Below are 26,480 nucleotides of genomic sequence, written 5' to 3' on the forward strand. Positions count from 1 at the left end.
TTTCGAAATATACGTACAATACGCAGTTTATACGATTCTCATATGTAAAATATGTTCGTCATATCATCATAGAATTCAGCTATTTAGCAAGACTTTCGTATGCGTATGCGTGTGCATGATGATGTCATGCAATCGTGGCTTCCGGCATCCGCTCTCTGATAATTATTCGTTTACCATACCCGTCTTAGATCATAACAGCCTATATATTTTCTTCGCTAATAATAAAGCGCTATTTTAATCGCGTCACCACTAGTGAATTAAATAATGATAATTACAAATTGTTGCATTGTTGAGATTTATAATAAAAGTTTATTAAGAATATAAAATATATTTTACTGTTTACTGCATACGTTTTTAGTAAATTAATGTGAATAAAATATGCAATAATATTGTTTTCTAAAAATTTAATATTGATGTAATTTGACAAACAAATTATATACGTGAATACTATCTATTTTCAAAATCTGTAACTCTTTTTCTTGAACATTATGTATGTATAATCATATATCTCATTTTTATTACCTCTGAATATGTTCTTTTTATTTTAAGGGAAGACATTTAAATGGATTTTAAAATAGGACTTATGTAAGGAATTTTTTTTACAGAAATTAATTTTGAAATTTAAAATTGTTTTATTTATCAAAAAATGCACTTCTACGTTGTGTATATGAGGTATGTATATGAGATGCTTTTAAGAATGTCTTAATATCTTATAATATACATATACATAAATAAGATAATAGCTATCGGCACAGACTATATTGATTATTGCGATAGACAGAGGATTCTGCCAAAATAGCTACAACAAAAAAATTCTTAAAATATAAATATAAATTTTATTCTCCATTTAAGATCTTTTTTAATTGTATTATTTTTTATTGATTTTTTTCATACGGCGCGCACTACCTAATTATCTTGCGCAAATTGCCGTAATCTTTTGCACTCTGCGTATGTATAGGATTGAGAAAACAGGACCCGCATCCAGACGGATATTAAAGTGGTATACTGTTTTTTGTGTTGCAGGCCTCCATGGATTTGCCACCGGACAAGGCGAAGCTTTTGAAACAGTACGACAATGAGAAAAAGTGGGACATCATATGCGACCAAGTGAGTATATATATAATTTTAAAATACCGTATAAAAATTCATATAAAAGAACAGATTGAAACTGATATAAATACTACATTTACGAAAGAGAAAAATGATACGACAAAGATTAGTTTTTAAATATTTTTAAATAATTTTTTTTTATTTTGTCGCTTTTATTTTATTTTAAGAAGTTATAAGAAAAGTTCACAAATAATGTTTTCGAAAAATGATTAGTCTATTTGTCTGTAAAAATGATTAATATTTAATAGATTACATCGATCTCGCGAAAGTAACCATATAGTTTAAATTGCGATAATTGAGCGGCAAATGACATAATCGGTTAACGAAATTGCATGAATTTATTGTTAATTTATATCTCTGTCTTTCTTTCGGTATTTTCATCATCTATCCGTTTGCCTCATCTTTTGATTAATCTCAGTACTTAGCAGTACGGATGCGGGTTTGTGCGTCTTCTGTTATACGACCTGTTTCAATACTTTCACTAACACCCACTCTTTTAAACACAGCAAAATATTACGTAACTTTTTAATTTTTAATCCTTACATCAAAATAGATTTAATTATAATTTAGAAATAACTTAAAAAATTATTACAATAAATCTTTATAAGTTTTGTGAATTATCTATTTTTATATGATTATTTTAAAGAACATAAAATCTTAAAATATTTTTATTGATTATTCGAAAAACTTTACTTGTAACAATCAGATATTAAAAAAAAAACAAATTTATATATATATTTTTTTATAAGTTTTAGAAACTTAGACTTTAGTTTTAACACATTAGAAACATTTAGCGTAAGAACACTAAAGAACGGGTCACTTATTCATTATAGCTTCTGCTGCTTTATTATCATTGTTGCTGTTAGTACTGAAGTAACAAAATTCTGTTTTAGTTGTTCGTTTATTTTGATCGCAATGAATGATTCTCGCGTACATTGTGCTCTCTTGCTATTAAACAAAATACATACGATGAATATCTTATGGAAAGATATAAACGCCGCTGCGTCCTCTCAAAGTGGGAAGTTCGCGGGTCATGAGAATGATTCGTCTGAATGTATGTTTGAACCAGCCTGTAGGGCATATGTGTAACGTGAGACGGATGTAATGCAAGCCGTACTTATTATACGATACGACTCGCAAAAAGTGCGCAGCATCCCTTCTTGTGACGGCACGCATATATTCGCGGCGTTCCCTTTTCTAAATGTAACTGCTATTTCGCGGCTGCAGACTACACGCAAACTAATTTTTTAAAAGCTCTGAAATAATAAATCATATTCGTTAATTAACAAGCCGACGGAATCGATTTCGCGAATGAAAGTTCTCAAATGCCGAGTTTCTCTTGACATTTGATTAGCCGCAAAAAGGCATATTAATTAAAACAAAAGTATAAAACGAAGTTAATTTACTTATACAAACAAATCGAAGAATTTATTACATTGAAATATTTAAAATAATTGCAGGAAAGAGTACAGGCTAAGGATCCACCGTCCCATTATTTGGCAAAGTTACGCACCTATCTGGATCCTAAAGCATCACGAAGCCATCGAGTATGTTGCTTTATTTTTTTCAGTATTTTTTTCTTATCCTTTTTTCCCTCGAGTATTACTATACGTTTGGATCGCGTGTACAAAATGAGTCGCGTAATTATTACATATTAAATCAATATTTTTTATCTGTCTGTTGATACTTTTATACAAATGGAACATTGTTTGCGACAATTTTCTAGATAAAGCTTCTTAGACATCTAGAATTTAGATCTTTGTCCTTTGAATGTAATATCATATGTTTCTTTTTATAAATTTAAATTGATTCTCTTACATGCTCCTTGCAATCGTAAAAATATCAATTTTTTATATCTCACTCGAGTTAAAAAATATTGAGCTGAATAATGGTTTACGTAACGACTCTCATTTTCTATAATTCTATATACATTAATATACTTAATTTTTCGGAGAAAAAAGAACATTTTAAAAATATATCCGTATCACTGCATCTTTAGAGCTTTAATTACATATGTTGTTACGTGTATCAAATATTAGAATGTGCAGAGCAGGTGATTACATTTAGCATGAAATATGCAACAAAAATTTGATCTAAATCTAAATAATTTTATTTATTTTGAATACACACATATTATATACTTTATTGTATTATATACTTTATTGTATATCAAATGCTAAGTGATCAGCTGATCTAGAGATTCTGATATTTCACAGTACAACATGTGATGAGAATCAAATAATACGGATAGCGCGTATCTTTTTCTTTATTTTTATTATATCTTTTTTTGGAGATAGTAATTATTATATTATACTACATCTCCTTCTCGCTCGCAAGGGGTTCTTTGTCAGACCGATACTAATGATTACACAGTCGTATCGTTTTCTTACATTCTTCCAGAAAAGAAAAATGGTTGGAGAATCTACATCGACTCAAGTATTACGAGACCTGGAAATATCCTTACGCACAAATCACATTGAGTAAGCGAATCTAATAATCGTTCAGTCGTTCATACTAATTCATCATTTATCTTTCATTTCCAACTATTTTGCAAAAATCTTTCTGTAAAATATATCTACTAATCGTCTTTATTAATTGTGACATTTATACGTATTTTTTGGACGAATAGTGTCAGACGCAAATGTAAACTCCAACTAAATTTTTGAAAGCGTTTGTAAACTTTTTAACATTTAAAATGAGAAAGAGGAAGAAAATTGAAACTGTGACACATTCACTTTCTATTTTATGTTATGTAATTATATAATCCGCCAATCACGTTAACCATTAATCATGATAATTGATAGATAATTATACTAATACGATTAGAGTTCGTTCATTCGCTCTCGTCCTTTCGAAAGGCTGTATTCTGAGCTGAACAGTGTTATAGATGGGTAAGAGAGTTCTTGGACGAGGAAAATCAAGGCCTAGATGCCTTGATAGACTACCTCAGCTTCAGGCTACTGATGATGCGGCATGAGCAGCGGCTCTTGGAATCTCACACAAGTTCTGAGGAAAAATTACAAACCGGTAAGAAGTTGATTAGAAGATCAAAAAAGAGACGTATCGGAGAATCTATATCTCGGCCTATTAGATAAACATAATAAATTAGATATGCATTAACATCTACCAAAAACAACAACACACGAGATTTCTACTTGTAGCAAACTATATAGAATAGAAACGAAATATTTTATACTTACTGTAAGCCAACTTCCACATTTATCTAGAAAGTTATTTTCTTTAGTTAATAAAAAAATATATCTTTGAATAATAGAATAAAATATCTTTAAATATTAAAGATTATAATTGTCGTAAGGTTTATAATATAATTTTCGTATACATACACACACACAGAGAGAGAAAATACATAAAATCACTAAAATGTGAATATGATTAATTTTTTTAAATTATTTTTTATAACAAACTGATTTAATGTAACTAAAAGATAGTTTTAAAAAATAGTTAATAACAATATTGATGTAGCAAGCACCGGTGATACCTCAACGTTAAACAACGGATGCTTGAGGCCATCTCTTCACGAGCTTAAAGACAGTCCTGGTGTCAAAAGGAGATCCCGACACGTAGCGCGTTTAAATATGGGTGAAGCAAAGGACGACATTCATGTTTGCATATTATGCATGCGTGCAATCATGAATAATAAGGTGAATATCAAATCTAATGCACACATAGTTGTTTGAAATTTAATTCTGCACTCGAGAAACCGATAGTCAACGACTTTGAAATAATCGTTAGTGTATTGTATAACTCAGAAAATAAATTCTATAAATTACAAATAAAAATTATTATAATTTTATACAATATACTTGTATTTTTTTCGATAAAATTTATCTAATTTATTTTGAGAGCGAATACACACACACATAATGCTAGATGTTTTTAGACTACTATTATAGACAAAATAAGTTTTTTTTAACTTTTATATGTTCTCAAGTTCTTCGCAAAATATAAATAATTATATATCTTATTTTAAGAAATATTAATATATATTATCTTGTTGTCTACATTCGCAAACATATACAAAGCACACATGTGTACAAGATAAGATATATATTTGCATTCATCTTTTACAGTACGGATTTAATATGGTTATTCAACACAGAGAAGCTATCAACTGCATTGCATTAAGCTTAATCCATAAAAGTCTGAGGTGAGTCATGTATTGTCTATTATCTATTATTGTCCCATGTCTTAGAAAGTCAAATAGAAAGCGCTATAAACGCGCGCAAAGCAATATCTATCATGATTTTTTACATTATACAATTAGTCATTTGCTTTATATTCAAATTAATACAAGCTTTAATTAATATCATACGATACGAAGTTAAAAAATAATACTTTTATGCATTATCTCTTCTCCTATTATTTTATATAAGTCTAAGTTGTAACATATCACTGTCATAATATATCGCTCTTTCAGAACGAAAGCTCTGGTATTAGAACTCCTTGCGGCAATCTGTCTAGTAAAGGGTGGCCATGAGATCATTTTGTCAGCGTTCGATAACTTTAAAGAAGTCTGCTCCGAGAGGAGAAGATTCACGACGCTCATGGCGTATTTCACCCAATATGATAGCTTTCATATAGAATTTATGGTCGCCTGTATGCAGTTCGTCAATATTGTCGTACATTCGGTCGAGGACATGAACTTCAGGGTACATTTGCAATATGAGTTTACGAAGCTTGGATTGGATGAATATCTCGAGAAACTTAGACACACAGAGAGCGAAGATTTGCAGGTGAGTAAATTGAATTATTTTATGTTATAAAAATATAAAATATTGATCACTTGATCTTTAATTAGCGTAATAAATGAATATATATATTTCAAATCGCATATTTTTATGATTCGATTAATTTCGATTAATTTTACGAAAAGCAAATAAAAGAGCAAAGCGACAAATTGATCAGTGACTCTTCTTTGTTCTTTATTTAAAAACGATGACAATTAATCGAGATACCTCACTTTTTAGGTTCAAATCTCGGCTTATCTAGATAACGTATTTGACGTAGCTGCCTTGATGGAAGACAGCGAAACAAAGACTGCAGCATTAGAGAAAGTAGCGGAATTAGAGGACGAACTTGGTCATGTAAGCGATATGGCTTTATTTATGCTATTATGTGACATGTCGAAAAGAAAAATGAAATATAAACGCATTCTCGACTTTTATTAGCTTTATATTTTTAAAAATACACTAGAGAGAAATTATAAGCTTAATCCACTTTCAAGTTGTACATTCCTTATTATATTATATGACGGATGTAATTAAAGCATTACATATTATACATTAATATTATTAATATTATAATATTCATATACATATAATATTATATTTATTAATTGGTATAATTATCATAGGCGCACGATCGTATGGCAGAATTAGAAAGAGAATCGTTGGCAAAATTGGCGGAGCTGGAAACCGAATTAGGCGCATTAAAAGTAGAATACACCGACGCCTTGGAAGCGCGTAGATTAGTAGAAGAAGAACTTGCAGCTTTGAAGAGACAGAGGCAAGATTCCGCTCGAAGGCAAAGCGTTCTGGAAAACAAGATCATCGAGTTGGAGTGTCTCACGGATACGCTTACGAAAGGCTCTTCAGGTATTTTATTTTCTAAATCGAATCTCTATATTTAACATTTCTGTATATCTTTAATACTCCCTGTACTTTTTAATAATTCCTGCATTGCTTTCCCACTATTTCACATCGTCGCATATGTAAAATGAAAAATTGTATTACGATTCAATTATATTTGTATTTTGCATATGTACGATTTTTTAAAAAGATTGATACAAAATATTAAAAATACGAAAGCTCGATTGTATTTATATTATATTATAATTATTATATTATAATTATTATATTATATTATAATATTATATTATATTATATTATATTATATAATTGTCGGATAAATCTCAAAACCCCTGGTATATGCTTAATGTTTCAGTCGCTAGTCTACGAAACGGTATCGCAACGAGTCCTTTAAATAACTCGAATAATATCACCGAGATATTTGCCTCGGCACCGTCACCGATGTCGGATCAAGCGCCTCCACCGGCTCCTGCGCCGCCACCTCCACCTCCGCCGCCGTGTCCACCGCCGCCTCCTATGGCGCCATTTTCTCCAGGAGATCATAAATTACCGCCACCTGTTCCTATACCTCCGCCACCCGCCGGCATGATGCAAGCGCCCGATGGAGCGATGACTATTAAACGAAAAGTATGTATTTTATTTATTGTATATTTAATCATCATTTATATTTTTTTCTCAGATCATTGGTTTCTATTTACTTTATGTAATTGCTCTCCTGCAGGTTCAAACAAAGTACAAACTTCCTACGCTTAATTGGATCGCTCTGAAACCTAATCAAGTGCGGGGTACTATCTTCAATGAACTGGATGACGATCGTCTGCACAACTACATTGACTTCACCGACTTTGAAGAGCGATTTAAGATTGGCATGAGTGGGCACGTGGCCAACGGTAGCAGCGAAATCGATGGACTTCAAAGCTTCCCCAGTAAACGATTCAAGAAACCTGAAAGTGTATCACTTTTGGAACACACGCGATTGCGAAATATTGGTAAATGATAAACTTTATTTATGTAATTTGCTTATGTACAAATAAGTTGGTCGTAATTTTCTCGTTTTCTTTTCGCTCTAGCCATATCGCGTCGCAAAATGGAAATGCCAGTGGAGAAAGTAATAATGGCAGTGAATGCTCTTGACTTGAAAGTCCTGTCGCTTGAAAATGTGGAATTGTTGCAACGTATGGTACCTACGGATCAAGAAGTACGCTTATCTTACTTGACAAATATTTTTTTTTAATCTCCTTTTATAATACTAATAAATAATAAATCTTTTTAGATAAAGGCTTACCGCGAATATATCATAGAAAAGAAAAATGTCAACCTGTTGACGGAAGAAGATAAATTTTTGATGCAGCTTGGTAAAGTAGAAAGGATATCTACCAAGCTGTCAATTATGAACTATATAGGAAACTTTTTTGACAATTTACACCTCATTACGCCACAAATACATGCTGTGATATCTGCGTCCAGTTCGGTTAAGAGTTCAAAAAAATTAAGAGCAGTATTAGAAATTATTCTTGCCTTTGGTAACTACTTAAACAGTAGTAAACGGGGCCCTGCGTACGGCTTCAAATTACAAAGCTTAGATACGTTATTGGATACGAAATCGACTGATAAAAGGATGTGCCTTTTACATTATATCGTTGCCACAATACGAGTCAAGTTTCCAGAACTAATCAATTTTGAATCAGAATTAATGTATATCGATAAGGCTGCAACAGGTATGTTCGCTTTATTTTGTATTAATCTTGAAATTTAGTTAAGGGAAATTATTTTGAAGATATTTTATGCTATTAGAATTTTAATGTGATGTAAAGTGAACGGCATTAAAAATTGACATTCTAACGCTAGAAATTTGTGCTTAAAAAAAATGTGGTTACTATAAAAAAATTTTTTTTTGGATAATTAAAAGTGTTAATAAAATATGTAGGAATAAATCAATAGAGTTTTTGATATAAAATTTGATTTATAATTCACAGTTGTTTGCTGTTATTTATTTTATACATATTTGTATCATAAAATTGTGTATTAATTATAGTTTCGCTGGAAAATATAACAACCGATGTTCACGAGCTGGAAAAAGGCATGGATCTTGTGCGGAAAGAATATGAATTGCGCGGCAAAGAAAAGCACAATACAGTATTGCGCGATTTCTTAAATAATTCTGAGGAAAAGTTACGTCGTTTAAAACTTGACGCACGTACCGCCGGTGAAGCTTTCCGAGAATGTGTCGAATTCTTTGGAGAAAGTCCGAGACAAGCTGATGCTAATACCTTCTTCTCACTTCTTGTCAGATTCGCGAGAGCATTTAAGGTACGTCAATAGTCATCTTCTATCTAGATATTTTTTAACTCGTATTACAAATGGATCATGATTCTGTCAAAAACATAATAGCATATATTGAATAATGAAACAACGAATTTGCAGGCAGCGGATCAAGAAAATGAACAGCGTCGTAGGTTAGAAGCTGCTGCAGCAGAAGCTTTGAATAGTTCAGAGGAAATCATAAAACGTAATAAATTGAATCAGAAGAAACAACAGGTATGTGGCATGCCTTCAGTGCTTTATTGCTATGTATTTATACAAGCGTAAACTAATATCGGTGATTATGAATGAGAAAATTGCAAGCATTTATCTTTTTTCTCAAATTCTTTATGTATATAGCATGCCCACTTAAAATATGAATTCAAAAACATTTTATTTCAACGTGTGTATTTCTTTAAACACTTTTTTTATATAATTGCAAAAATTACTCGCACTGTGCTCATCTTTTAACATAAAAAATATTTTATATATATACCATTCTGTCACGGTTTTAGATCATTTTTCTTTTATGAATCTTTTCTCTCTGCTTACTAATACTGTGTTTGTGTCATAACTGTAGTAATTTCTGTTTAAGTCATTATATATTGCATCATTCATTCATATCTTTATGCTTCTCTCTTACAACATCAATGCTACACTTTTATTTAAAATTAACACTCATCACACATCACATAATCCAAAAAAATTGATAATATTTTTATATATAATACTTATATATATTAAAATATATTAAAAAATATATTTTTAAAAAATTTTAAAAAAAACAAAAATTTAATATGTATGTTACTTAATAAATTTACATAAACATAACTGTTATTTATTTTTAGGATTTAATTTATTTGATATTCATGTGAAAGAAGAATTTCTAAACTATGCTTACTCTTTGTTTAATTGGTTTTATCAGTTTGTTTTATCAATATTTTTTTACTTTTTGTTAAATGAAAACTACATACACACTTTCACAAATTCTGTTTTATTAAAAATAATAAAGTTAAAATAACAAGAATTTATTCACACTTTAAACTTAAATTACGTTACTATATAAATCATATTGAATAATTTCTTATATATTCTTAAAAATCATTGTAATCTTGATTTATAAAAGAAGAATCTTATTAGAAATTACATAAATATTTTCATATATATATATGTAAATTTGCAATATCCATAAAAATTGAAATTATAACGAGTATAGAGTTTTATAATGAGAAAGCATTTACTTTCCTGCATGTTGTGAAATAGCATGACATGTGTTACAGGGATATCAACAATTACAGCGATTCTGATTATTTCACGAGTGGCTTTTTAGCAATTTCATTTCTTAAGCACTATACAGCTCATGAATATCTGTTTTTTTATTTGTTACATATTTATTTGGATTTAAAGTCACCGAAATTTTGCTGTAACTCGAACAAGAGTCTGTTACACCGCCATCTTAATGAACTGGAGCTCAGAACGTAACAAATGTATAAACAATTCACAACATGTAAGTTTGTCTTTACTCACTTTCTCTCCTATTGACATATGATTTTTTAATATCTTTTATACACATACATCGCATTATATACATAGACTTTTCATTGAAAGTCATGAAAGTGAAGTTTTTCTTCTTATTCTACATACAACAGAATCTCGATATTCTGGAATCATTGAGACTAAGTTTACTCCATTATTCTACCATCTTTCATAATACCCACTCTATTCTAATGCGCAGAATGAAAATGTTGTACTCATCTTCCACTCACTTTTCATTCTACGCTTGATTATGTTAACTATGTGGCAAATGTCTAATAGGAGAGTAACGCAAAAGGGGAGTTCTAGTTTATAAAAGGACAACTGATCTCCAGAATAGCAGGTTCTATTGTAGAGACTTATGAAAGTCTTTTATGTCTCTATATATATTCTTTTTAATATATTAGAGACATATCTTGTACGCTAAACAGCTAAAAAGCAATTAAAACATTTTTTTTAAATAATGTTAAAAAATTTATATTTAAACTTGAGATTAATAATATTTGTTTAAAAAATTAAACTGGACAAAGCACCGATATGATATCCAAGTTATCTTCATTTTTTTTTAATGTAACTATGTCACCTTGGTATCTTCATCTAAACAAATAGTATTTTGATAAAATTCTTCTTCTTGAAATCTCATAAAATAAAAAGTAATATCAGATCCAACTTTGTTTATTGAACAAAACTCCTGACATTATTGACTATAATTGACACTCTGTACATATTATGTACATATATGTACATAAACTCATATTTTTTACATCACATTTACTAACAACAATGCATCAAAATATGCATTAGCATGTTTTAGCTCGCATTGATGTTGCTTGAGAGAATTCATCACTTCTATCATCACTTTTCTTTTGCTATCACCATAAAAAACTTCATGTATCATATGGCATAAATAAATAACATCATCTACATAAGTATAAATGAAAAATTGATACAATAGATTTATTTTCTTAAATATTAAAGATTAAATAAAACGACTTTTGATTAATTTTACGTTCAAATTTTTTAATAAATCAATATATATAATTTTAATATATTGAAAACTTTACATAGCAGTAAAGCTGTGATTCTTGTGAGTAACATATATGTCATGTGTGATTTTAAACATCTTCCATAACGTGACGTTTCCATTGTGTATTGTCAGGATGCTGTTATAAATGAACTGAAGAACAAGACGCGATTGGTGCAAGAGAAGAAGCTACTACAGCAGGACGAGGTGTATAACGGTGCTCTGGAGGATATTCTTCTCGGTCTCAGATCCGAACCGTATCGCAGAGCGGATGCTGTGAGACGCAGTCAACGACGACGTATCGATAATCATAGATTATCGCGCACTGCCGAAGAGCTTGAGCTCTAATTTTTTGCATTTCTAATCCATCCGTATCTCTCAAAGTGCTTCAATTCTATAGAACGAAGATTGCCTTGTAATTTGATGAACATTTACAGAATTAAAGTCTCATTGTAATTTAGCTTTACATAAAAAAAAAGACAGAAGAAATTAACAAAGAGAACATCGATATATAGTTTGAGAATATACTTTTGAAAATATTAACTGCGCGCACGCACAACTAGAGATAATATGTGTATCACATACATTCGATATTTTCGCAATTTTTGGAAGCTTTTTACTTGTACGCTCTGTTACGAGCATACAAATGCGCAACCGAAGAATAATATCAATTCAGTACGTCCAATTAGAATTGACTCTTCTGCACAAGTCACTTAGTGGTGCTGACAGTTCGCAATTGTCATAAACTTGAAATTAAAATTTACTTACAGCTTTAGAATGTAAATTTTTCGAACGGCGGTATTAATTATTACCGAGCGATAGATTAGAGATCTTAGGAAACGCTTGATATTTAATGATCTTTCTATGCATAGTTGATATATGAATCTCATAATTAAAGACGCATAAACACTTTTTCAAGATAGCATATTATTACGATTGATTAAGGCACACTTCTTCGCATTTCTATGCAAATCCTTTTAATCTTTTGTTCGAGACATTTACATTTGAGGAATTTTTACGTATATCGATTGTATATCTACTTTTGTTTTCCTCTGTTCGATATATAAAGCGTATAAAATTGTTTAATTAAATTTAATTGTTGATTGTTATACGTATTGAAAATATTTATAATTCAACTATTATCTATTCATTAAATTAATTACTTACATCCTATAATTGCTTAATATCAAATGAACAAAGTCATTTAACTCTTAATATAAGTTCTGTAAGAATCGGTCTAGAGTGCAGTCGCAGGTTTTTATAAATTTATAATATATAGTAGCTATGGAACATTCCAACGAAACGTGCAGTAAACTGGGAAAGCTTGTTACAGAATATATAAATGTATCAGCTTGAAAGCAAATGCACGAGATTCAAAATAAATGCTTACAATTTCGTATTATGAAAAGATTGCAAAGATATATCTTCTTGCAAGAAAAATAAGGCTAAGATATATTATAAAAATGATAATTGACTATATGTAGTACTCCATGTGTAGCTTTTTCACAATTTAATATATAGCGCCTATTATTACGATATACAAACAAAAGTGAGATCTAAGTTTTCTCAGATCCTTAAAACGTATTTCAAAAACATATTTGCAACATACTTATTACATTCCTTATATTTTCTATCAAGAATACTCATATAATACACGAAGTAAAAAACCTATAATAGAATTTTATTCCATAATAATAATTGACATATATCAAAGTTTTATAAGAAAGAAATATACAAAAATTTAAATCAAAATATGGATCGTTATGATTATTCTCTAAAATTCTCATTAGCAAACTTATAGCAAAAGACTGCAATTCTATGAGCCTTTTCCCAATTGACAACATATCTCAAGCTTTTGAAAGAACGGAGTTATATATTTTTACTTTTGTACGGTTCTTATATATTATATACATTATTAGAGGAAAAGAAAAATGTAAATATCGCTGTAATATATAAAATACTTAAGTAATTATATATATATATATAATAATGTAATTATATATTATTGATTAGATCAATTGCCAATGTGATGTTTAGATAAAATATTTTGTGTTGTGTTAATATTATTTAGAGAGCCATTATATTATCCATTAACGCGAAAAAAATGACTAAATTTCGACTTTTTAGGATTGAAGCATTGACGTATCTTATATATTTTTTTTTGCAAAAATGTATATATATACATATATAATGTGCATTTCATTGTATAAGTTATAAAAATTAGCAATATGATTTTTGTATAAAAAAATCAAATATAAACAAATATAATAATTACTACTTCAAAACAAACGGCTTATTTATTATTTAAAAATTTATATTAGATTGATTATACGTATATATTATATATAAGCACGCATTTGTGATGCGTACTACAATATAATAATTTATATTTTGCAAAGATATAAGCAGTTAACAAGTAATACTACGTGTCTTTTAATACGCTCGAGAAATCATCTGAATTAATAAAAGAATATATATATATTTTGCGAAGAGGTTAGATTGATAATGCATTTCACGAGTAATAAAATCGTCTGAGTTATTAGGAAAATATATTTTGCGAAGAGGTAGTAATGCAGCAAAATGTCTTTTAATGTCTGGAAATTCGTCTGTGCTAATAGGAGAATATAATTTGTAAAGAGGTAATATCGGTAATAAAGGTTTATAAATTACCGACTGACGTCGATAATTTACCAACCTTTATTGCCGACCTTACCTCTTCGAAAATATATTTTTCTAATACTTACCTCTTTGCAAAATATATTCTCCTATTAACTCAGACGATTTTTCGAACATATTTTGCTGCACTACTACCTATTACCTCTTCGCAAAATATATTCCCCTATTAACTTAGATGATTTTTCGGACATTTAGAAGACACATTGCCGCACTATAGAGCTCTTCGCAAAATATATTTTCCTATTAATTCAGACGACTTTTCAAGTATTGAAAAGATCAATATAAGAAATATAATCTGTTTTAGATTAAATAATACTAAATAATTTTTACAAGTTAAATGATACTTTTAAATGAAAAATTTACAATCTTAAATTAAAAATGATATGAATAATTTATTATTTAAAAATTTATATTAGATTGATATATACATATATGTATATAAGCGCACATTTGATGCATACTATAGTATAATAATAATTAATGATATAATCCCCATAAAAAATGAACACACATATATAAAAAGACAAAAATACATTTTATAACAATACAGCAATGACAAATCAATAATTTACAACAAGTGACAAGTACATTTTCCACTGATATGATTATATATTAACTATCTTTCTGCAAATGAATAAATTAACATTATGCATTTGACGGACCATGATTAGTGAACTGACACATACCATTTATATATTTTATTAAAGTTGTTTATTTATTATTCGTACAAATAAACTACATTTTAATAATAATTCGTGTAAAATATATTTTATATACAAATATACAATGTACAAAAGGCACAATATATCTACATTCTTTAGATCATGTACAATAAAATGCAAGACGCTAAGATAAAATTTTAAAAATTGTAGAAAGTATATATAATAGATATTATAAAGATTTTTATTAATCTGTTTCTATTATCTTATATATATACAAGATATCCCACATTAAATAATTTATGGAATAGAATTAACAAAATAGTGTCGAGGCATTGATTTTATTTCAGTTAAAAATTGAATTAAAAATCCAAAAGTTTCTAGAATAAAAATTAATAATAAAACTTTACTCTTTTATTTCATCTCAAATTTTACTTGAAATTTTTAATATTGGATATTTAATAATAAAAATTGAAACGTTGCGAAAGAAACTTTAAGTGTCTTCGCACAACTTTTCACAAGAAAAGAATTAACTTTAATTTCATTGAAATTATCCATAAATTATCTTTGGATGTGATTTTCCTATATATTAAGTAATAAAAAGCATTATACTTTATGTATTATGTAAATGACAGTATATTTTCGAGCAACATTCTATGTAGATTATATTTTATTGCTGTAAATCTGTATAATAATGTTAATGTCAAAAAATATTGCAGAATTTTTCATAAATACATTTATCTATTTTTTAAGTATCTAATTGAGGAAACAAAAATCACTCATTAGATACAAAAATCATGGCAGTATAGTTTACCATTGTCGTATTCTGCTATTCTAATATTCTTTCCAATTTCTCGTTGCACAAAAAAGTTTAAATATAAATATTCATATTTTTTTTTCTGCTCCCCAAAATTTATGAATATAAATAAAAAATATTATGCCACACTTTCGATAATGTTTGATTTAAATGCGTCTTTCTAATCTTCATAAGTCTTGAAACATCATACATTCTTGATGAATTAAATTGGACGTATGAAAATTATCGTAAAATTTGAAAATTTCTAAACTTTTGAAACAATTATTATCACATAATTACTCTCTACACTCTCGCAGTCTATAGTACAAAATTTCAAGTATACAATCTGCATATGTGCATCATTACATGTGTATTCCTGTTATTAGTGTTCCATTTATAGAAAGCTTAATAGAAAATACATACAATACATCCGTCACGCTGTATATTAGCCATAATAAAATATTGTAGTGTACTATAAGATATAGGCCGATAATGTATTAAATACAGTGCCAACAGAATGCTCAGTATTTTAATAATCGCAAAACAAGAACTATTTATAGATTTTTTAAAACAATTCAAGTAAAAAACCTTTCTATCAAACCAGATTTATTATATGTAAAGTATAATTATTATAATTATTAAAATATTTTTCACTTTGTTATAGCGATGAATGTGTCAATAGTATACATGTTTTTTATATCTTCTATAAATCTGAATATAAAAATCATAGGTCTTCTTTGTAGCGTGTGTGTGTGTGTGTGTGTGTGTGTGTGTGTGTGTGTGTGTGTGTGTGTGTGTGTGTGTGTGTGTGTGTGTGTGAGCATTAATATATAATTCTGTATATGTAGATAATATATAAAAACAAGATATATTTGAGATAATATTATGTAATAAAAATGATATAAAATTTGCAAATATAAAAGTATCAATAAGTTAAATTTGATTAACTTTTTATAGGAATGTAAAAATATCATGTACAAAATATATATACCGATTATATCAACCATTTTCTGTGTTTATGCAATATATATATATGTATAAGAACTTAAATATCATATAATTTTCAATAGTCTTAACCCACACACACATATATACATGTGTGTGTATATATTATAACTTACATAAATGTACATAATCAATATTGTTCTAGTTAATCATGGAAGTTTATATTAAAAATTTACTTGTTAGTAAACTTACATCATTTTACCGAACACCACAACACTTTCGCAGTTTGAAAATAACAAAGATTTTATGTAATGAATGATCTAATTATAGAATTGAAGAATAGTTCTCGTAACTTAACTGTAATGATGCAATTCTGAAAATATATATCTAACATAATATGTACATTGCTACATTCCGAATTATTAAGTAAATTAATGAAAATCTAAATTATAGGTAGAAATTTCTTGGTTTTCTCTCTCTCTTTCTCTCTCTCTCTCTCTCTCTCTCTCTCTCTCTATATATATATATATATATATATATATATATATACACACAGAATTTTCTTTAACTTAACTGACATCATTACATAAAATCTTTGGATATATTTCACATGCATATACGTACAATATAAAATATTACAACTTTTTTTTGCCAGAAACAAAATTGGCAGTAATTTTAGATTACACAAGACATATACTTCTTACATTCCTCAGAATTTTTGGTATAATACAATGGTTCAGTCCAAATTATGCCAGATTTTTCCACTGACATCTACTTGCACAAATTATAAGATAACCAAATTTATAAATAAGCATGCATACATAAATGTAAATACAATATTATATTTATGACATGCTAAATTAGACAATTCATACAAATTGCTGTTTCAATCTGGCCTTCTTGTAAATAACATAAGAAATTAAAAATGTCAATTTGCACAATGTGGAAAAAGAGTATAATACTGATTATTTTATTTAAATTTTCTGCCAAATGTGAATAATAAAGGATCAGTTATCAAAGTTATATGACAGGCAAATAATATAATTATGAATAAAAAAATTGTATTACATGATACAGTTATATTTAAATTTTAAATAACTGCTGTTTCTAAAATGTATAATTAATTTTGTACCTCACAATTTGACTCAAGAAAAACAATTGCCATATTTTAAGACTCACTAGACATCTATAATTTGTAACATAATTTATTTATATTAGAAAACACACACATACTCACACATACACACACATACATACATCCATGCATACATACATAGAATTCTACTCCAAATTCTGTTGCAAATTATAGGCTGTCTATAGTGAGCTTTATATATATATTAAAATATATATATATAGGATTTATAAAAAACTTTTAATTAACATTATATATTATATAAAAAAGGAAACAATTGTGATTAATATAATTATCATAATTTAGTTTCAATCATCATATTTTGGTTTTTGATAATAACCGAAGTCTAGAAAGTTCAGTTTATAGAATGCAAGATACAAAGATTCGAATATAGCATTATATTGAATAATATCGTATTGTTTCTTCAAAAAAGAAGAAATAAATGAATAACTTTTTCCCGCAGCAATTTGAACACAAACTGGTTAGCTTCATTTGGTTTATATGGCTTGGACCTAGTATTTGGTTTTCTGTTAATACATCCTGTGTGTTAATAAAGGTAATTAACCTTACAATAAGAAATAAGTTATATTCATGTTTTTATGTAAAAATTCTGGTTTAATAACAACCAGCAATAATCTTAACTATATCATGAGAAAAGCATTGCGCGTATGTATTTGAATCACATATATCTATACAAACTTAAGAATCTAAACTGAATTATTTGCAACTGATCTCTTTATACAAATATGTCAATTCATTATCATAGAAATTATTGACAACGTATAGAATATAAATCGTTATGTACAATAGAGTTTGTATAATAATCTCCTTACAACCATTCAATATTCATCAAAAGCACAATGAAAATATATCTTAATATATGTATATATATAAAGTGTATATAGAGTCAAAATTTTTAATATATCTTTACATCAGGCAGTTTTCCTCTTTTTCACTATAAACGTATATATATATATATATGGAGGTAAACATTTAATTCGTATTCATACATAATATATTGTCTTATCAAAACGTATTTTGACCTAGTCTGTGTGTGTATTGCAATATATTCCTCAAAAACTACAGATTGGATTAATGGATGCATATTAAATATTAAATTTTTGCCGCGTACCTTTGTTTTACTAGCTGTTATATATGTTTAACTCCTTTGCTTCTATGTCATTATTGAAGCATTAGTGACTCTAAGTTCCGATGTAGAATAGTGTCCTTTACGGCATTGAAGACAACTTTAATATTTTCCGTGTCTACTGCAGTGGTGAAGTGATGAAACAACGGCTTTCTTGGATCCCTTTTGACCGAGACAAACATATCAAGGATAAAATTTTGCACGTCCTTCATGGAATGTGGATCGCCCGCAAATTGTGGAAAGTAGAAACGGACATTTGTATCTTGTGATCGCACTTTTTTATCGAGCAAATCCGTTTTGTTTAGAAATAAAATAATAGAAACACCACAGAATATCATATTATTCACAATTGTATCGAATATGTTTCTAGATTCTTCCAATCTGTTAGTTCTCCTACAAAATTAAGTTGAAATATAAACATTATCATTGTATCCTATTTTAAAATATCATATGTATATAGAGAATGTATAAACATAGATAAAACATACCTATCTTCCAATAAGACCTGGTCAAATTCCGATGATGATACAAGAAAAAGAATAGAAGTCACGCAATCAAAGCATTGGTACCATTTTTGCCTTTGAGACCTTTGCCCGCCAACATCGACAAAGAGAAAAGGGATATTGTTAATTGGTATTACAAATTCGGAAATCCCTTTTGTTGCCTTCCTACAGTGTAAAATGTCCTGATGTGTAGGTGTATATTCCTGTAAAATATTTCTCTTATATATTCTAAGTAACAATTGTCTAAATTAAAAATAACATTATGCAAGTAATAGTATATTTTTTTACTTTAATAAATTAAAAATATATACACAACATTGTGTAAACTATACATTGTGTAAATTATATTTTTGTTATACTTGTAAGAAAAAGTTATTACCATTCTTGCAATCCTGTCGAGATTATCCAAGAAGTATTGAACAGAATCACTCTGAAAATATCAAATTGCACATATAGATACAGCACACAAAATTAAAAAAATAATTAGAAAAATAAATAATTATATAGATATGTATATATTTTATGTGTGTGAAAGTTGTTAATATGAAAATCTTACTAATTGAAATTCTCTTCGCCTATCAAATGCTCTTCTTATCGATGCATCTTTCCATAAACTTTGTAATGATGGTACATAATGCAGAAATAATCTAGTATCCAGTACCATAGTATTTTCAAACTTGAGTAATTGAAAGCCGATATCATAATTCTTAGGATTCTCCCAAGGGATATTTAGCTTATCCCGAGCATCTACCAAAACCTTCATTCCTTTAATTATATTCTGGTAGATCACATGTTGATATTCTCTAACTAATTCAGGCTGAAAAAAAATATAATATAAAATCTTAGAAGTTTTTTATTAAAGAGGCACATCTTTGTGACAAAAAGACATTAAATATTAAGAGAAATGTACACTCGTTGTCCTAATTATAGATCTCTGTACACATACATATGTATATATATAGAGTAAACATCAATCTTTATCGAGATAATTTAAAATTTTAAAGCTTTATTATACAATTATAAATAAATTAGTGTTGTTTGGTAATGAATTTACGATTATAAAGCAACATATAATATATATAGGCTGCATTGGCACTTGTCAATTTATTTATACAATAATAAAATATAATAAAATAACTAAATTTGTAGTGTGCGACAGAGTTTCTCTATAATTAAATTGCAGCACTTGTTTTCACAACTCATAAAATTTATTGTTATCTTCACACACTCTGCTCTAAAACAAAACATATGTGTGTATCGCACATGTGTTCTTTTATATTATTTATTCTTGAATGCTTCATCGTACATTTTCTCCTGTCAATTATAATGCCAATTATTAGGAAAAAAAATCATATTTTTTAAATATTCCAATGTTAATTAAATGCAGACCAAGTAATCGAGTGTTCTGCACAAGAATTAGGCGCACCAAGTGTTCCCAGATAGAGCGAAACAGAATGATCTCTAGAGTGATCCAGAGAACCGAGATCAGCGAAGAGGATCAATTGGTCCGAGGAGAACACGTGCGAAACAAATGTTTTTCGAAAATCTTACCTCGAATTTGATCCCGTGTATGATCCGCATCTGTTTGAGGAATGTCGACTTGCCGCTTTCGCCCGCGCCGAGCAGCAGCAGCTTGACTTGCCGGCGAAACGTTTGGCGATCTTTCTCCAGCATCCGGTCGATCTCCTGACTCTTGTAACGTTGCTCGATCTCCTCCGGGCTGAATTTAAAACGCAGGCAACACGACCACGTTAAGGAGCTCGCCATCGTGCTCTACCCCGCACTTCTCTCACTCTCTCCGTCTTGTCTTGTCCGCCTCTTTCTTCACCACCTTCCTTCTTTCCTTCCCTGCTTCGCGTCTCGTCCTCCTTCCGGCGTTACTCCTTATTACGCGACTGTCGATCCGTTTTACGGCCAGCGGATGAGCGACTTTGACCCGCAAACAATTCCAAGCACCTGGCATATAACAGTAGTGCCGAATTATTAAAGAGTCGGTAACGTAGGAACTTTAAAAGAGGGGTACTGATAGTCGCGATGGGGGCGCATCAAGAGCAATATGTAAACGAAATATAATCGAGAATGTATATAAGCATTCGAAATTTCTCACTCCAATAGATCCAAGTATGATTAAATAAATGGATGAAATTGGATTATCAAGAATAAGGACTTCTTGTTTTGTCAAACATAAAAGGAAATTCTGTCACTGTCTTTAAATCCTTGTCCTTCATTCAAATTGTTCACAAGTATAGACTGCTTATAGAAAAAAACGAGAAATCTCAACGTGCCCTCGAGATTCTGGGTCAACAGAAAGAAAGATACGATAGTCATAATAAAACTAAAGGCGTTATGACATTCAGGGACGATGTGCAATCAGATATGGCCGAACTGTGGGCGTCGAGGAAGACTAGAAAGAGAATACGACGGTATAGAACCACGAGGAAGTGGTTCCCAATGACAGAACGTCCTATTAACAATGACAGGGAGGTCCTGGGACGATCGCGTTCCCCGAGTAGAACCCCCGATAGTTTTCCTCCGCTCGGGAAAAAGAGAAACTTACACAATCGATCTCGCGTCTCGGCAAAGTGACAACGGAGAGCGTGTCAAGCGGAACAATCAAACACTCGATCTTCGACGAAGCCGCCTACCCGTCCAACCTGTCGTCCCCTGTCATCCACCCACCCCAGCGCGAGAATCGCCGTTTCAGAACCGCATTTCTCGGCCAGGGCCAGGTGTAACCGGCCGGAATGCACGACACCACTACCGCCACCATCAACGAGCGGATCAAGTGTCGTGCACGGACTCGCACGAGTGCGAGTCGCGGGCGGCCTTTTCCGATCGATTTCAAACCAACCACGTTCATTCGCATATACGCGCCCGAATTATGACAAAGGCGGGAAGAAAAATTAGCATCTCTCGAAGAGATGCACGCACAGTAATCACCGACGAAAAGGCTCGCGCTGTCACTCTTTGCGCCGAGAATCGTCTCTGGTAATTCGCGAATTGGGCATGATTAAATAATCGCCGAGTAATTACCGGGCTGGGCCAGCGATCCTCTCGCGAGCACGTTTTGTGTGTCACGACCGCCCGTGATCTTGCTAGGCTGCACCGCCTTAATTCTCTCTCTCTCTCTCTCTCTCTGTCTTCCTCTTCCCCTTCTTCTCGCTTCTAAGAAGCGGCAAGTCGACCTATTTGCTCCGCGGCACACCTTTTCGTCCGTGCGCCTGTGCGATGTCTGATGCGACCGAGCCGTTTGTTAAATGCTACATGATAAGGCGCTGAAACAAACACGTTTAACCACACACGATCCGAGGAGCGAAAAATGCCGCTCTAATTTTCCCGATATCCTCTCTTCGCGACTACTCCCTTTCTATCGCCATTGAACACTGCGACTGAATTGGAGTGAATCAAGTGTTGATAGACGGGTTCCTTTTTCGCGCATGCGCATCGAACGTGATGTCAATGACGTATTTATAGTTGAGTAAAATAAGGTTCTTTATTTATGGTCCCCCTACTTTTAAAAACTATTTAAAAGTTTTTGAAAAATTAATTAAGAGAGTAAAAAAAAGAGATTATGTAAAAATATAATTGTGAGATTAATCGAATAAGTTAGTACAATTAAAAAAAAATAATAATAATTTAAGATTGCGTTTTACCAATCAGAACAAAGAAAATCAAGTTCCTTTTGTCCTGATTGGTCAATGAAAAACCTATAGGAGTAGAATTTTTGAACACGACTCTAGCATCAGGAGCTCCTTCTCGTATGTGTAGATAAACCGTGGACGTGATGTAATTTCGTTGTAGTTTGTGTCAGTTGTGTGAATTGTGCGATGTGATGTGATCGTAGTTTTTCGCACGAAGTCTTCTGCTTTTTTTTAGAAATGTCATTCTTCGACTTTTTTCGAAATTTTCTCGGTGTGAAACGTCGTAACGAGCCTGGCACAAGCGGGTAAGATTTTTACGTATTTTGCGATACATATTAATATGTACATATATTTTGCATCGTCGATTTTTCTAGATGTTTATGTGCGTGTCAAAAAGTTGACATTTTATATTTCATAATATTGATTGTATAAATCCTGAAATTGAATTTTACTCGATCCAAATTCAATTACTTTTATTTTTTAACTTCAATTAGTCTCTAATATAATAAATGTAGTTTTTTTTTTCTACAGAAAAAGAGTACATACATTTTACAAGAGGTTACAAAATATAATACATAACATTTGTCTTTCTTTTCTCCATCTTTCTCTGTCTCACATTATCGAGATGTGCTATATTATATTTAACAATATCAGAATAGAACAGCAAGATTGAACAATTAATCAACAATATTATATTTTAGGCTTGGTGATGATGATTCACGCAGAGACAGTTTTCGAAATCCAATTTGGCAGAGTGACGAAGATGATGACGACATAGATGATTTTAGGTAAAGAATACTTTTTTTATCTATCAATGTCTATATATTAATATTTATTGACTTTATCTTGTAAATTTTTTGTTTTCTAGGCATCCTAGAAGCGGCATACACTTTAGCATCTTTAGTGACCCGCTTGAAATGACACGTTACTTTGAATCTCAGATGGATAATATGTTGAAAAATTTCTTTTTTGGATTCAATAATGGATTTTTTGGTACGTTTATGTTGCAAAAAATACAGATGTTTATAAAAGGAATATGCAGAGTTTGTGATTATTAAAAAAATTATTTTATTAAATAATTATTAATTATATTATTAAATAATTGAAACTTATAGAAATCTTGTTAATACATTATTCTACATGAATGATTTTTACAGGAGATGAAACCATTAAAGCATTACCATTTGTCGAACCTGAAAAAAATGATAATTTACGTGACGAAATGCTGAAACTTCTGCCTAATTCATCTGTCACAGATGTATCACCCGAACAAAAAATAGATACAGATTTAGATGGAAAGTAAGCACCAAATATATTTATTTTTTAACTTATATATAACTTATGATCTGACATGTTTAATGTAATATAACTCATTATTATATAGGATTACTACAAAAGAATTTTCAAGAATGTGGAACAAAGGAAATGTAAAAACAGTAGAGCCTTTTGTACCACGTAGCTTTTCAACTGGAAGATCTATTAGAAAAGAGATCATTCGTAGATCTGATGGAACTATAGAACAAAAGCAAGTATTTAGAGACAGTGAAGGTAATGAGGAGACGATAGTTTCAAGGGAAATAGGTGACAAAAAATATGTTATCACTACAAAAAAAGATAAAAACGGCGTTGAAACAAAATCCGAAGATTTCTTTAATATGGATGAAAGTAAGTATTTAAAAGAAGAAAGAATTTTATATTAAATTTATATATATAAACTGAATAAAATAATTTGACATGTACAATTATATATTGCACATATATATTTGATGACCAAACATTTGTATCATAATACTTTGTATGCAGTAATACATTATATCTTATATATATATATATATATATATATATATATATATATGTGTTTTTAAATGATAATAAGATATCTCAGAAACGCAGTATTAAAAAAAAACCTAAGTGAAATCGTCGCAGGATTTGAAGAGGGAAAAAAAAAGATAATTAGATGAATTTAACCATCAATTGATGCCTGAAAGGTCATGTCAAAATCTTAAAAATTTTAAATAACCTCTTTTTACTTTTTACCGCAGATTCTTCATTCTTCCTATAACTTTTGCTTAAAATATTTTTTTTAAAGATGCAGTTTCAAGATATATTTTATTGTATTATTTAACATAAGACACCTTATATATAACATCAATTGCATGTATGAATGTATGTGTATAAAACATCTGGATGATATTTTAATTCTATTAATTGCCATAATCTAATTAATACAAAGAGAAATTTTACAAATTACAGGCGAGTTAAAAGACTTCACGCAAAAGTGGACACCTTCCATAAAAGATAACACAGACGTCCACCATACGACTTTAAATCGCTTTCCATGGGAAAAATTTTTCGGTCCCAGTCCCAAATTATAGCAGAAAGTGAAGTAAAGAAAGTTATAGCCTCCTTTTCCTAATAGCTGAAACATGCCTCCTTTGTATATAATCTATATTAAATATCTAATAAATTATTTAAATCAAAGGTAGTATATTTAGTTTTTATTTCTAACTAAATTTCTTTATTTCGTGGATTAATATTCTGTACATATATATTATATACATATACATGTTTAATAAAATTTATAATTTATGCACAAAGAAATATTTTTTTTAAGTTTACACAATCAAATTCTCTCTTGGAAAACTAAAGCCGGAAATGATAAGTGACATTATTACTAAGAACTTGACCTGTTTTTACATTGTATAAGAACCTCAATTGTTAAATATTAATTATTTATTATCTATTAAGTATATATAATTGGATAATCATAATACCCCATATACCACGCGCAGCATAAGTGCATCTGCACACATTTAAAGCTATACTGTTGGTTTTGAATGTTTTTGAAAACAAATTTTTTGAAATAAATATAAAAATATTACGATTGTCCCTCTTTGTGTCAAGAGAGACAAAAATACATATTATACATAAATATAACTTATGTAATTTTAATTTTGTAATTTTACATTCAAGGCTTTCAAAATAGTTTTTCTAATTCTAAATTTGTGAAATGGTGCATTGCTTTTCTTTTTCCATATATATTAAAAACAAATAGAATACAAGGAATATAATAAAATGCGTGCACAAGAACTGGTTATCTATAGATATGTGTATAAATTAATATAAAACAACAAAAAACAATATGCTATCAAAATATGATAGCAACGTATTAAGCACGTTGCAAGAAATTTTTAATCCAATTTGTTTTCTTTCATAAAAAAATATCTAAGCATAAATAATATGACAAGTGGTACATACCACTTTTCTATTCTCATTCAATAGTCCGATAATGCATAAAAAAATTAATCTTACATCAATCTTAATAAATCCAGATATTCATGCATATTTAAATAGTGCCTAATGCATTATGTATATCTGTTTACGCAAACGAATAATTATGTGTA

General features: G+C 29.7%; 3 protein-coding genes across 8 annotated transcripts in view; 2 read left to right on the top strand and 1 right to left on the bottom strand.

The window, feature by feature from the left end:
- Frl (formin-like protein) overlaps window positions 1–13,734 on the top strand; it is a 46,312-nt gene extending 32,578 nt beyond the window's left edge. Inside the window, exons 2-18 of one of the 4 annotated variants that reach the window (XM_083039813.1) lie at window positions 1,024–1,107; window positions 2,571–2,657; window positions 3,484–3,590; window positions 3,998–4,137; window positions 4,594–4,772; window positions 5,202–5,278; window positions 5,549–5,864; window positions 6,099–6,215; window positions 6,485–6,725; window positions 7,075–7,346; window positions 7,441–7,708; window positions 7,790–7,917; window positions 7,993–8,437; window positions 8,755–9,029; window positions 9,144–9,257; window positions 10,428–10,527; window positions 11,713–11,849. In XM_083039813.1, coding sequence (XP_082895939.1) covers window positions 1,024–1,107; window positions 2,571–2,657; window positions 3,484–3,590; window positions 3,998–4,137; window positions 4,594–4,772; window positions 5,202–5,278; window positions 5,549–5,864; window positions 6,099–6,215; window positions 6,485–6,725; window positions 7,075–7,346; window positions 7,441–7,708; window positions 7,790–7,917; window positions 7,993–8,437; window positions 8,755–9,029; window positions 9,144–9,257; window positions 10,428–10,502 — 2,925 coding nt within the window. In that variant the 3' untranslated portion in view covers window positions 10,503–10,527; window positions 11,713–11,849. Of the gene's footprint in view, window positions 1–1,023; window positions 1,108–2,570; window positions 2,658–3,483; window positions 3,591–3,989; window positions 4,138–4,593; window positions 4,773–5,201; window positions 5,279–5,548; window positions 5,865–6,098; window positions 6,216–6,484; window positions 6,726–7,074; window positions 7,347–7,440; window positions 7,709–7,789; window positions 7,918–7,992; window positions 8,438–8,754; window positions 9,030–9,143; window positions 9,258–10,427; window positions 10,528–11,712 lie in introns of those variants that run through there. The other 3 variants (XM_083039811.1, XM_083039812.1, XM_083039814.1) reach the window with 3 other exon arrangements.
- A 1,021-nt stretch (window positions 13,735–14,755) lies between these two features.
- Window positions 14,756–22,843, bottom strand: Cta (Guanine nucleotide-binding protein subunit alpha cta). 2 transcript variants are annotated; one of them, XM_083040047.1, is made up of 6 exons: window positions 22,469–22,843; window positions 20,987–21,391; window positions 19,992–20,252; window positions 19,815–19,865; window positions 19,421–19,638; window positions 14,756–19,325 (listed from the first exon to the last, which is right to left on the bottom strand). In XM_083040047.1, the coding sequence occupies exons 2-6, from the start codon at window positions 21,200–21,202 to the stop codon at window positions 18,968–18,970; spliced, it is 1,104 nt and encodes a 367-aa protein (XP_082896173.1). In that variant the 5' UTR covers window positions 21,203–21,391; window positions 22,469–22,843; the 3' UTR covers window positions 14,756–18,967. The 2 variants fall into 2 exon arrangements, with proteins under 2 accessions (XP_082896173.1, XP_082896174.1); XM_083040048.1 differs by lacking the exon at window positions 22,469–22,843 and adding an exon at window positions 21,993–22,418.
- A 374-nt stretch (window positions 22,844–23,217) lies between these two features.
- LOC145937021 (uncharacterized) lies at window positions 23,218–25,561 on the top strand. Of its 2 annotated transcripts, none has more exons than XM_083039756.1 (6): window positions 23,218–23,381; window positions 23,778–23,864; window positions 23,945–24,069; window positions 24,234–24,375; window positions 24,461–24,741; window positions 25,310–25,445. In XM_083039756.1, exons 1-6 carry the CDS (start codon window positions 23,314–23,316, stop codon window positions 25,336–25,338), a joined length of 732 nt encoding a protein of 243 aa, XP_082895882.1. In that variant the 5' UTR covers window positions 23,218–23,313; the 3' UTR covers window positions 25,339–25,445. The 2 variants fall into 2 exon arrangements, with proteins under 2 accessions (XP_082895882.1, XP_082895881.1); XM_083039755.1 differs by having other exon boundaries at window positions 23,223–23,381; window positions 25,330–25,561.
- The last annotated feature ends 919 nt before the right edge of the window (window positions 25,562–26,480 follow it).

The sequence above is a fragment of the Prenolepis imparis genome, unplaced genomic scaffold (assembly GCF_030444845.1).
Source record: "Prenolepis imparis isolate NDT839.2.m4 unplaced genomic scaffold, iyPreImpa1.0 SCAF_6, whole genome shotgun sequence".
NCBI classification, from domain to species: Eukaryota; Metazoa; Arthropoda; class Insecta; order Hymenoptera; family Formicidae; genus Prenolepis; species Prenolepis imparis.

What these genes read in the sequence shown, in the direction of transcription:
- Cta (XM_083040047.1), bottom strand. Translation starts at nt 21,202, where the DNA reads ATGGCGAGCTCCTTAACGTGGTCGTGTTGCCTGCGTTTTAAATTCAGC. An exon ending in TACACGGGATCAAATTCGAG is followed by an intron (nt 20,253 to 20,986) that starts GTAAGATTTTCG and finishes ATTTTTTTTCAG; the next exon opens with CCTGAATTAGTTAGAGAATA. An exon ending in TCGACAGGATTGCAAGAATG is followed by an intron (nt 19,639 to 19,814) that starts GTAATAACTTTT and finishes AATATTTTACAG; the next exon opens with GAATATACACCTACACATCA.
- LOC145937021 (XM_083039755.1), top strand. Translation starts at nt 23,314, where the DNA reads ATGTCATTCTTCGACTTTTTTCGAAATTTTCTCGGTGTGAAACGTCGT. An exon ending in GATACAGATTTAGATGGAAA is followed by an intron (nt 24,376 to 24,460) that starts GTAAGCACCAAA and finishes ATTATTATATAG; the next exon opens with GATTACTACAAAAGAATTTT. An exon ending in TTTCTTTAATATGGATGAAA is followed by an intron (nt 24,742 to 25,329) that starts GTAAGTATTTAA and finishes TACAAATTACAG; the next exon opens with GCGAGTTAAAAGACTTCACG.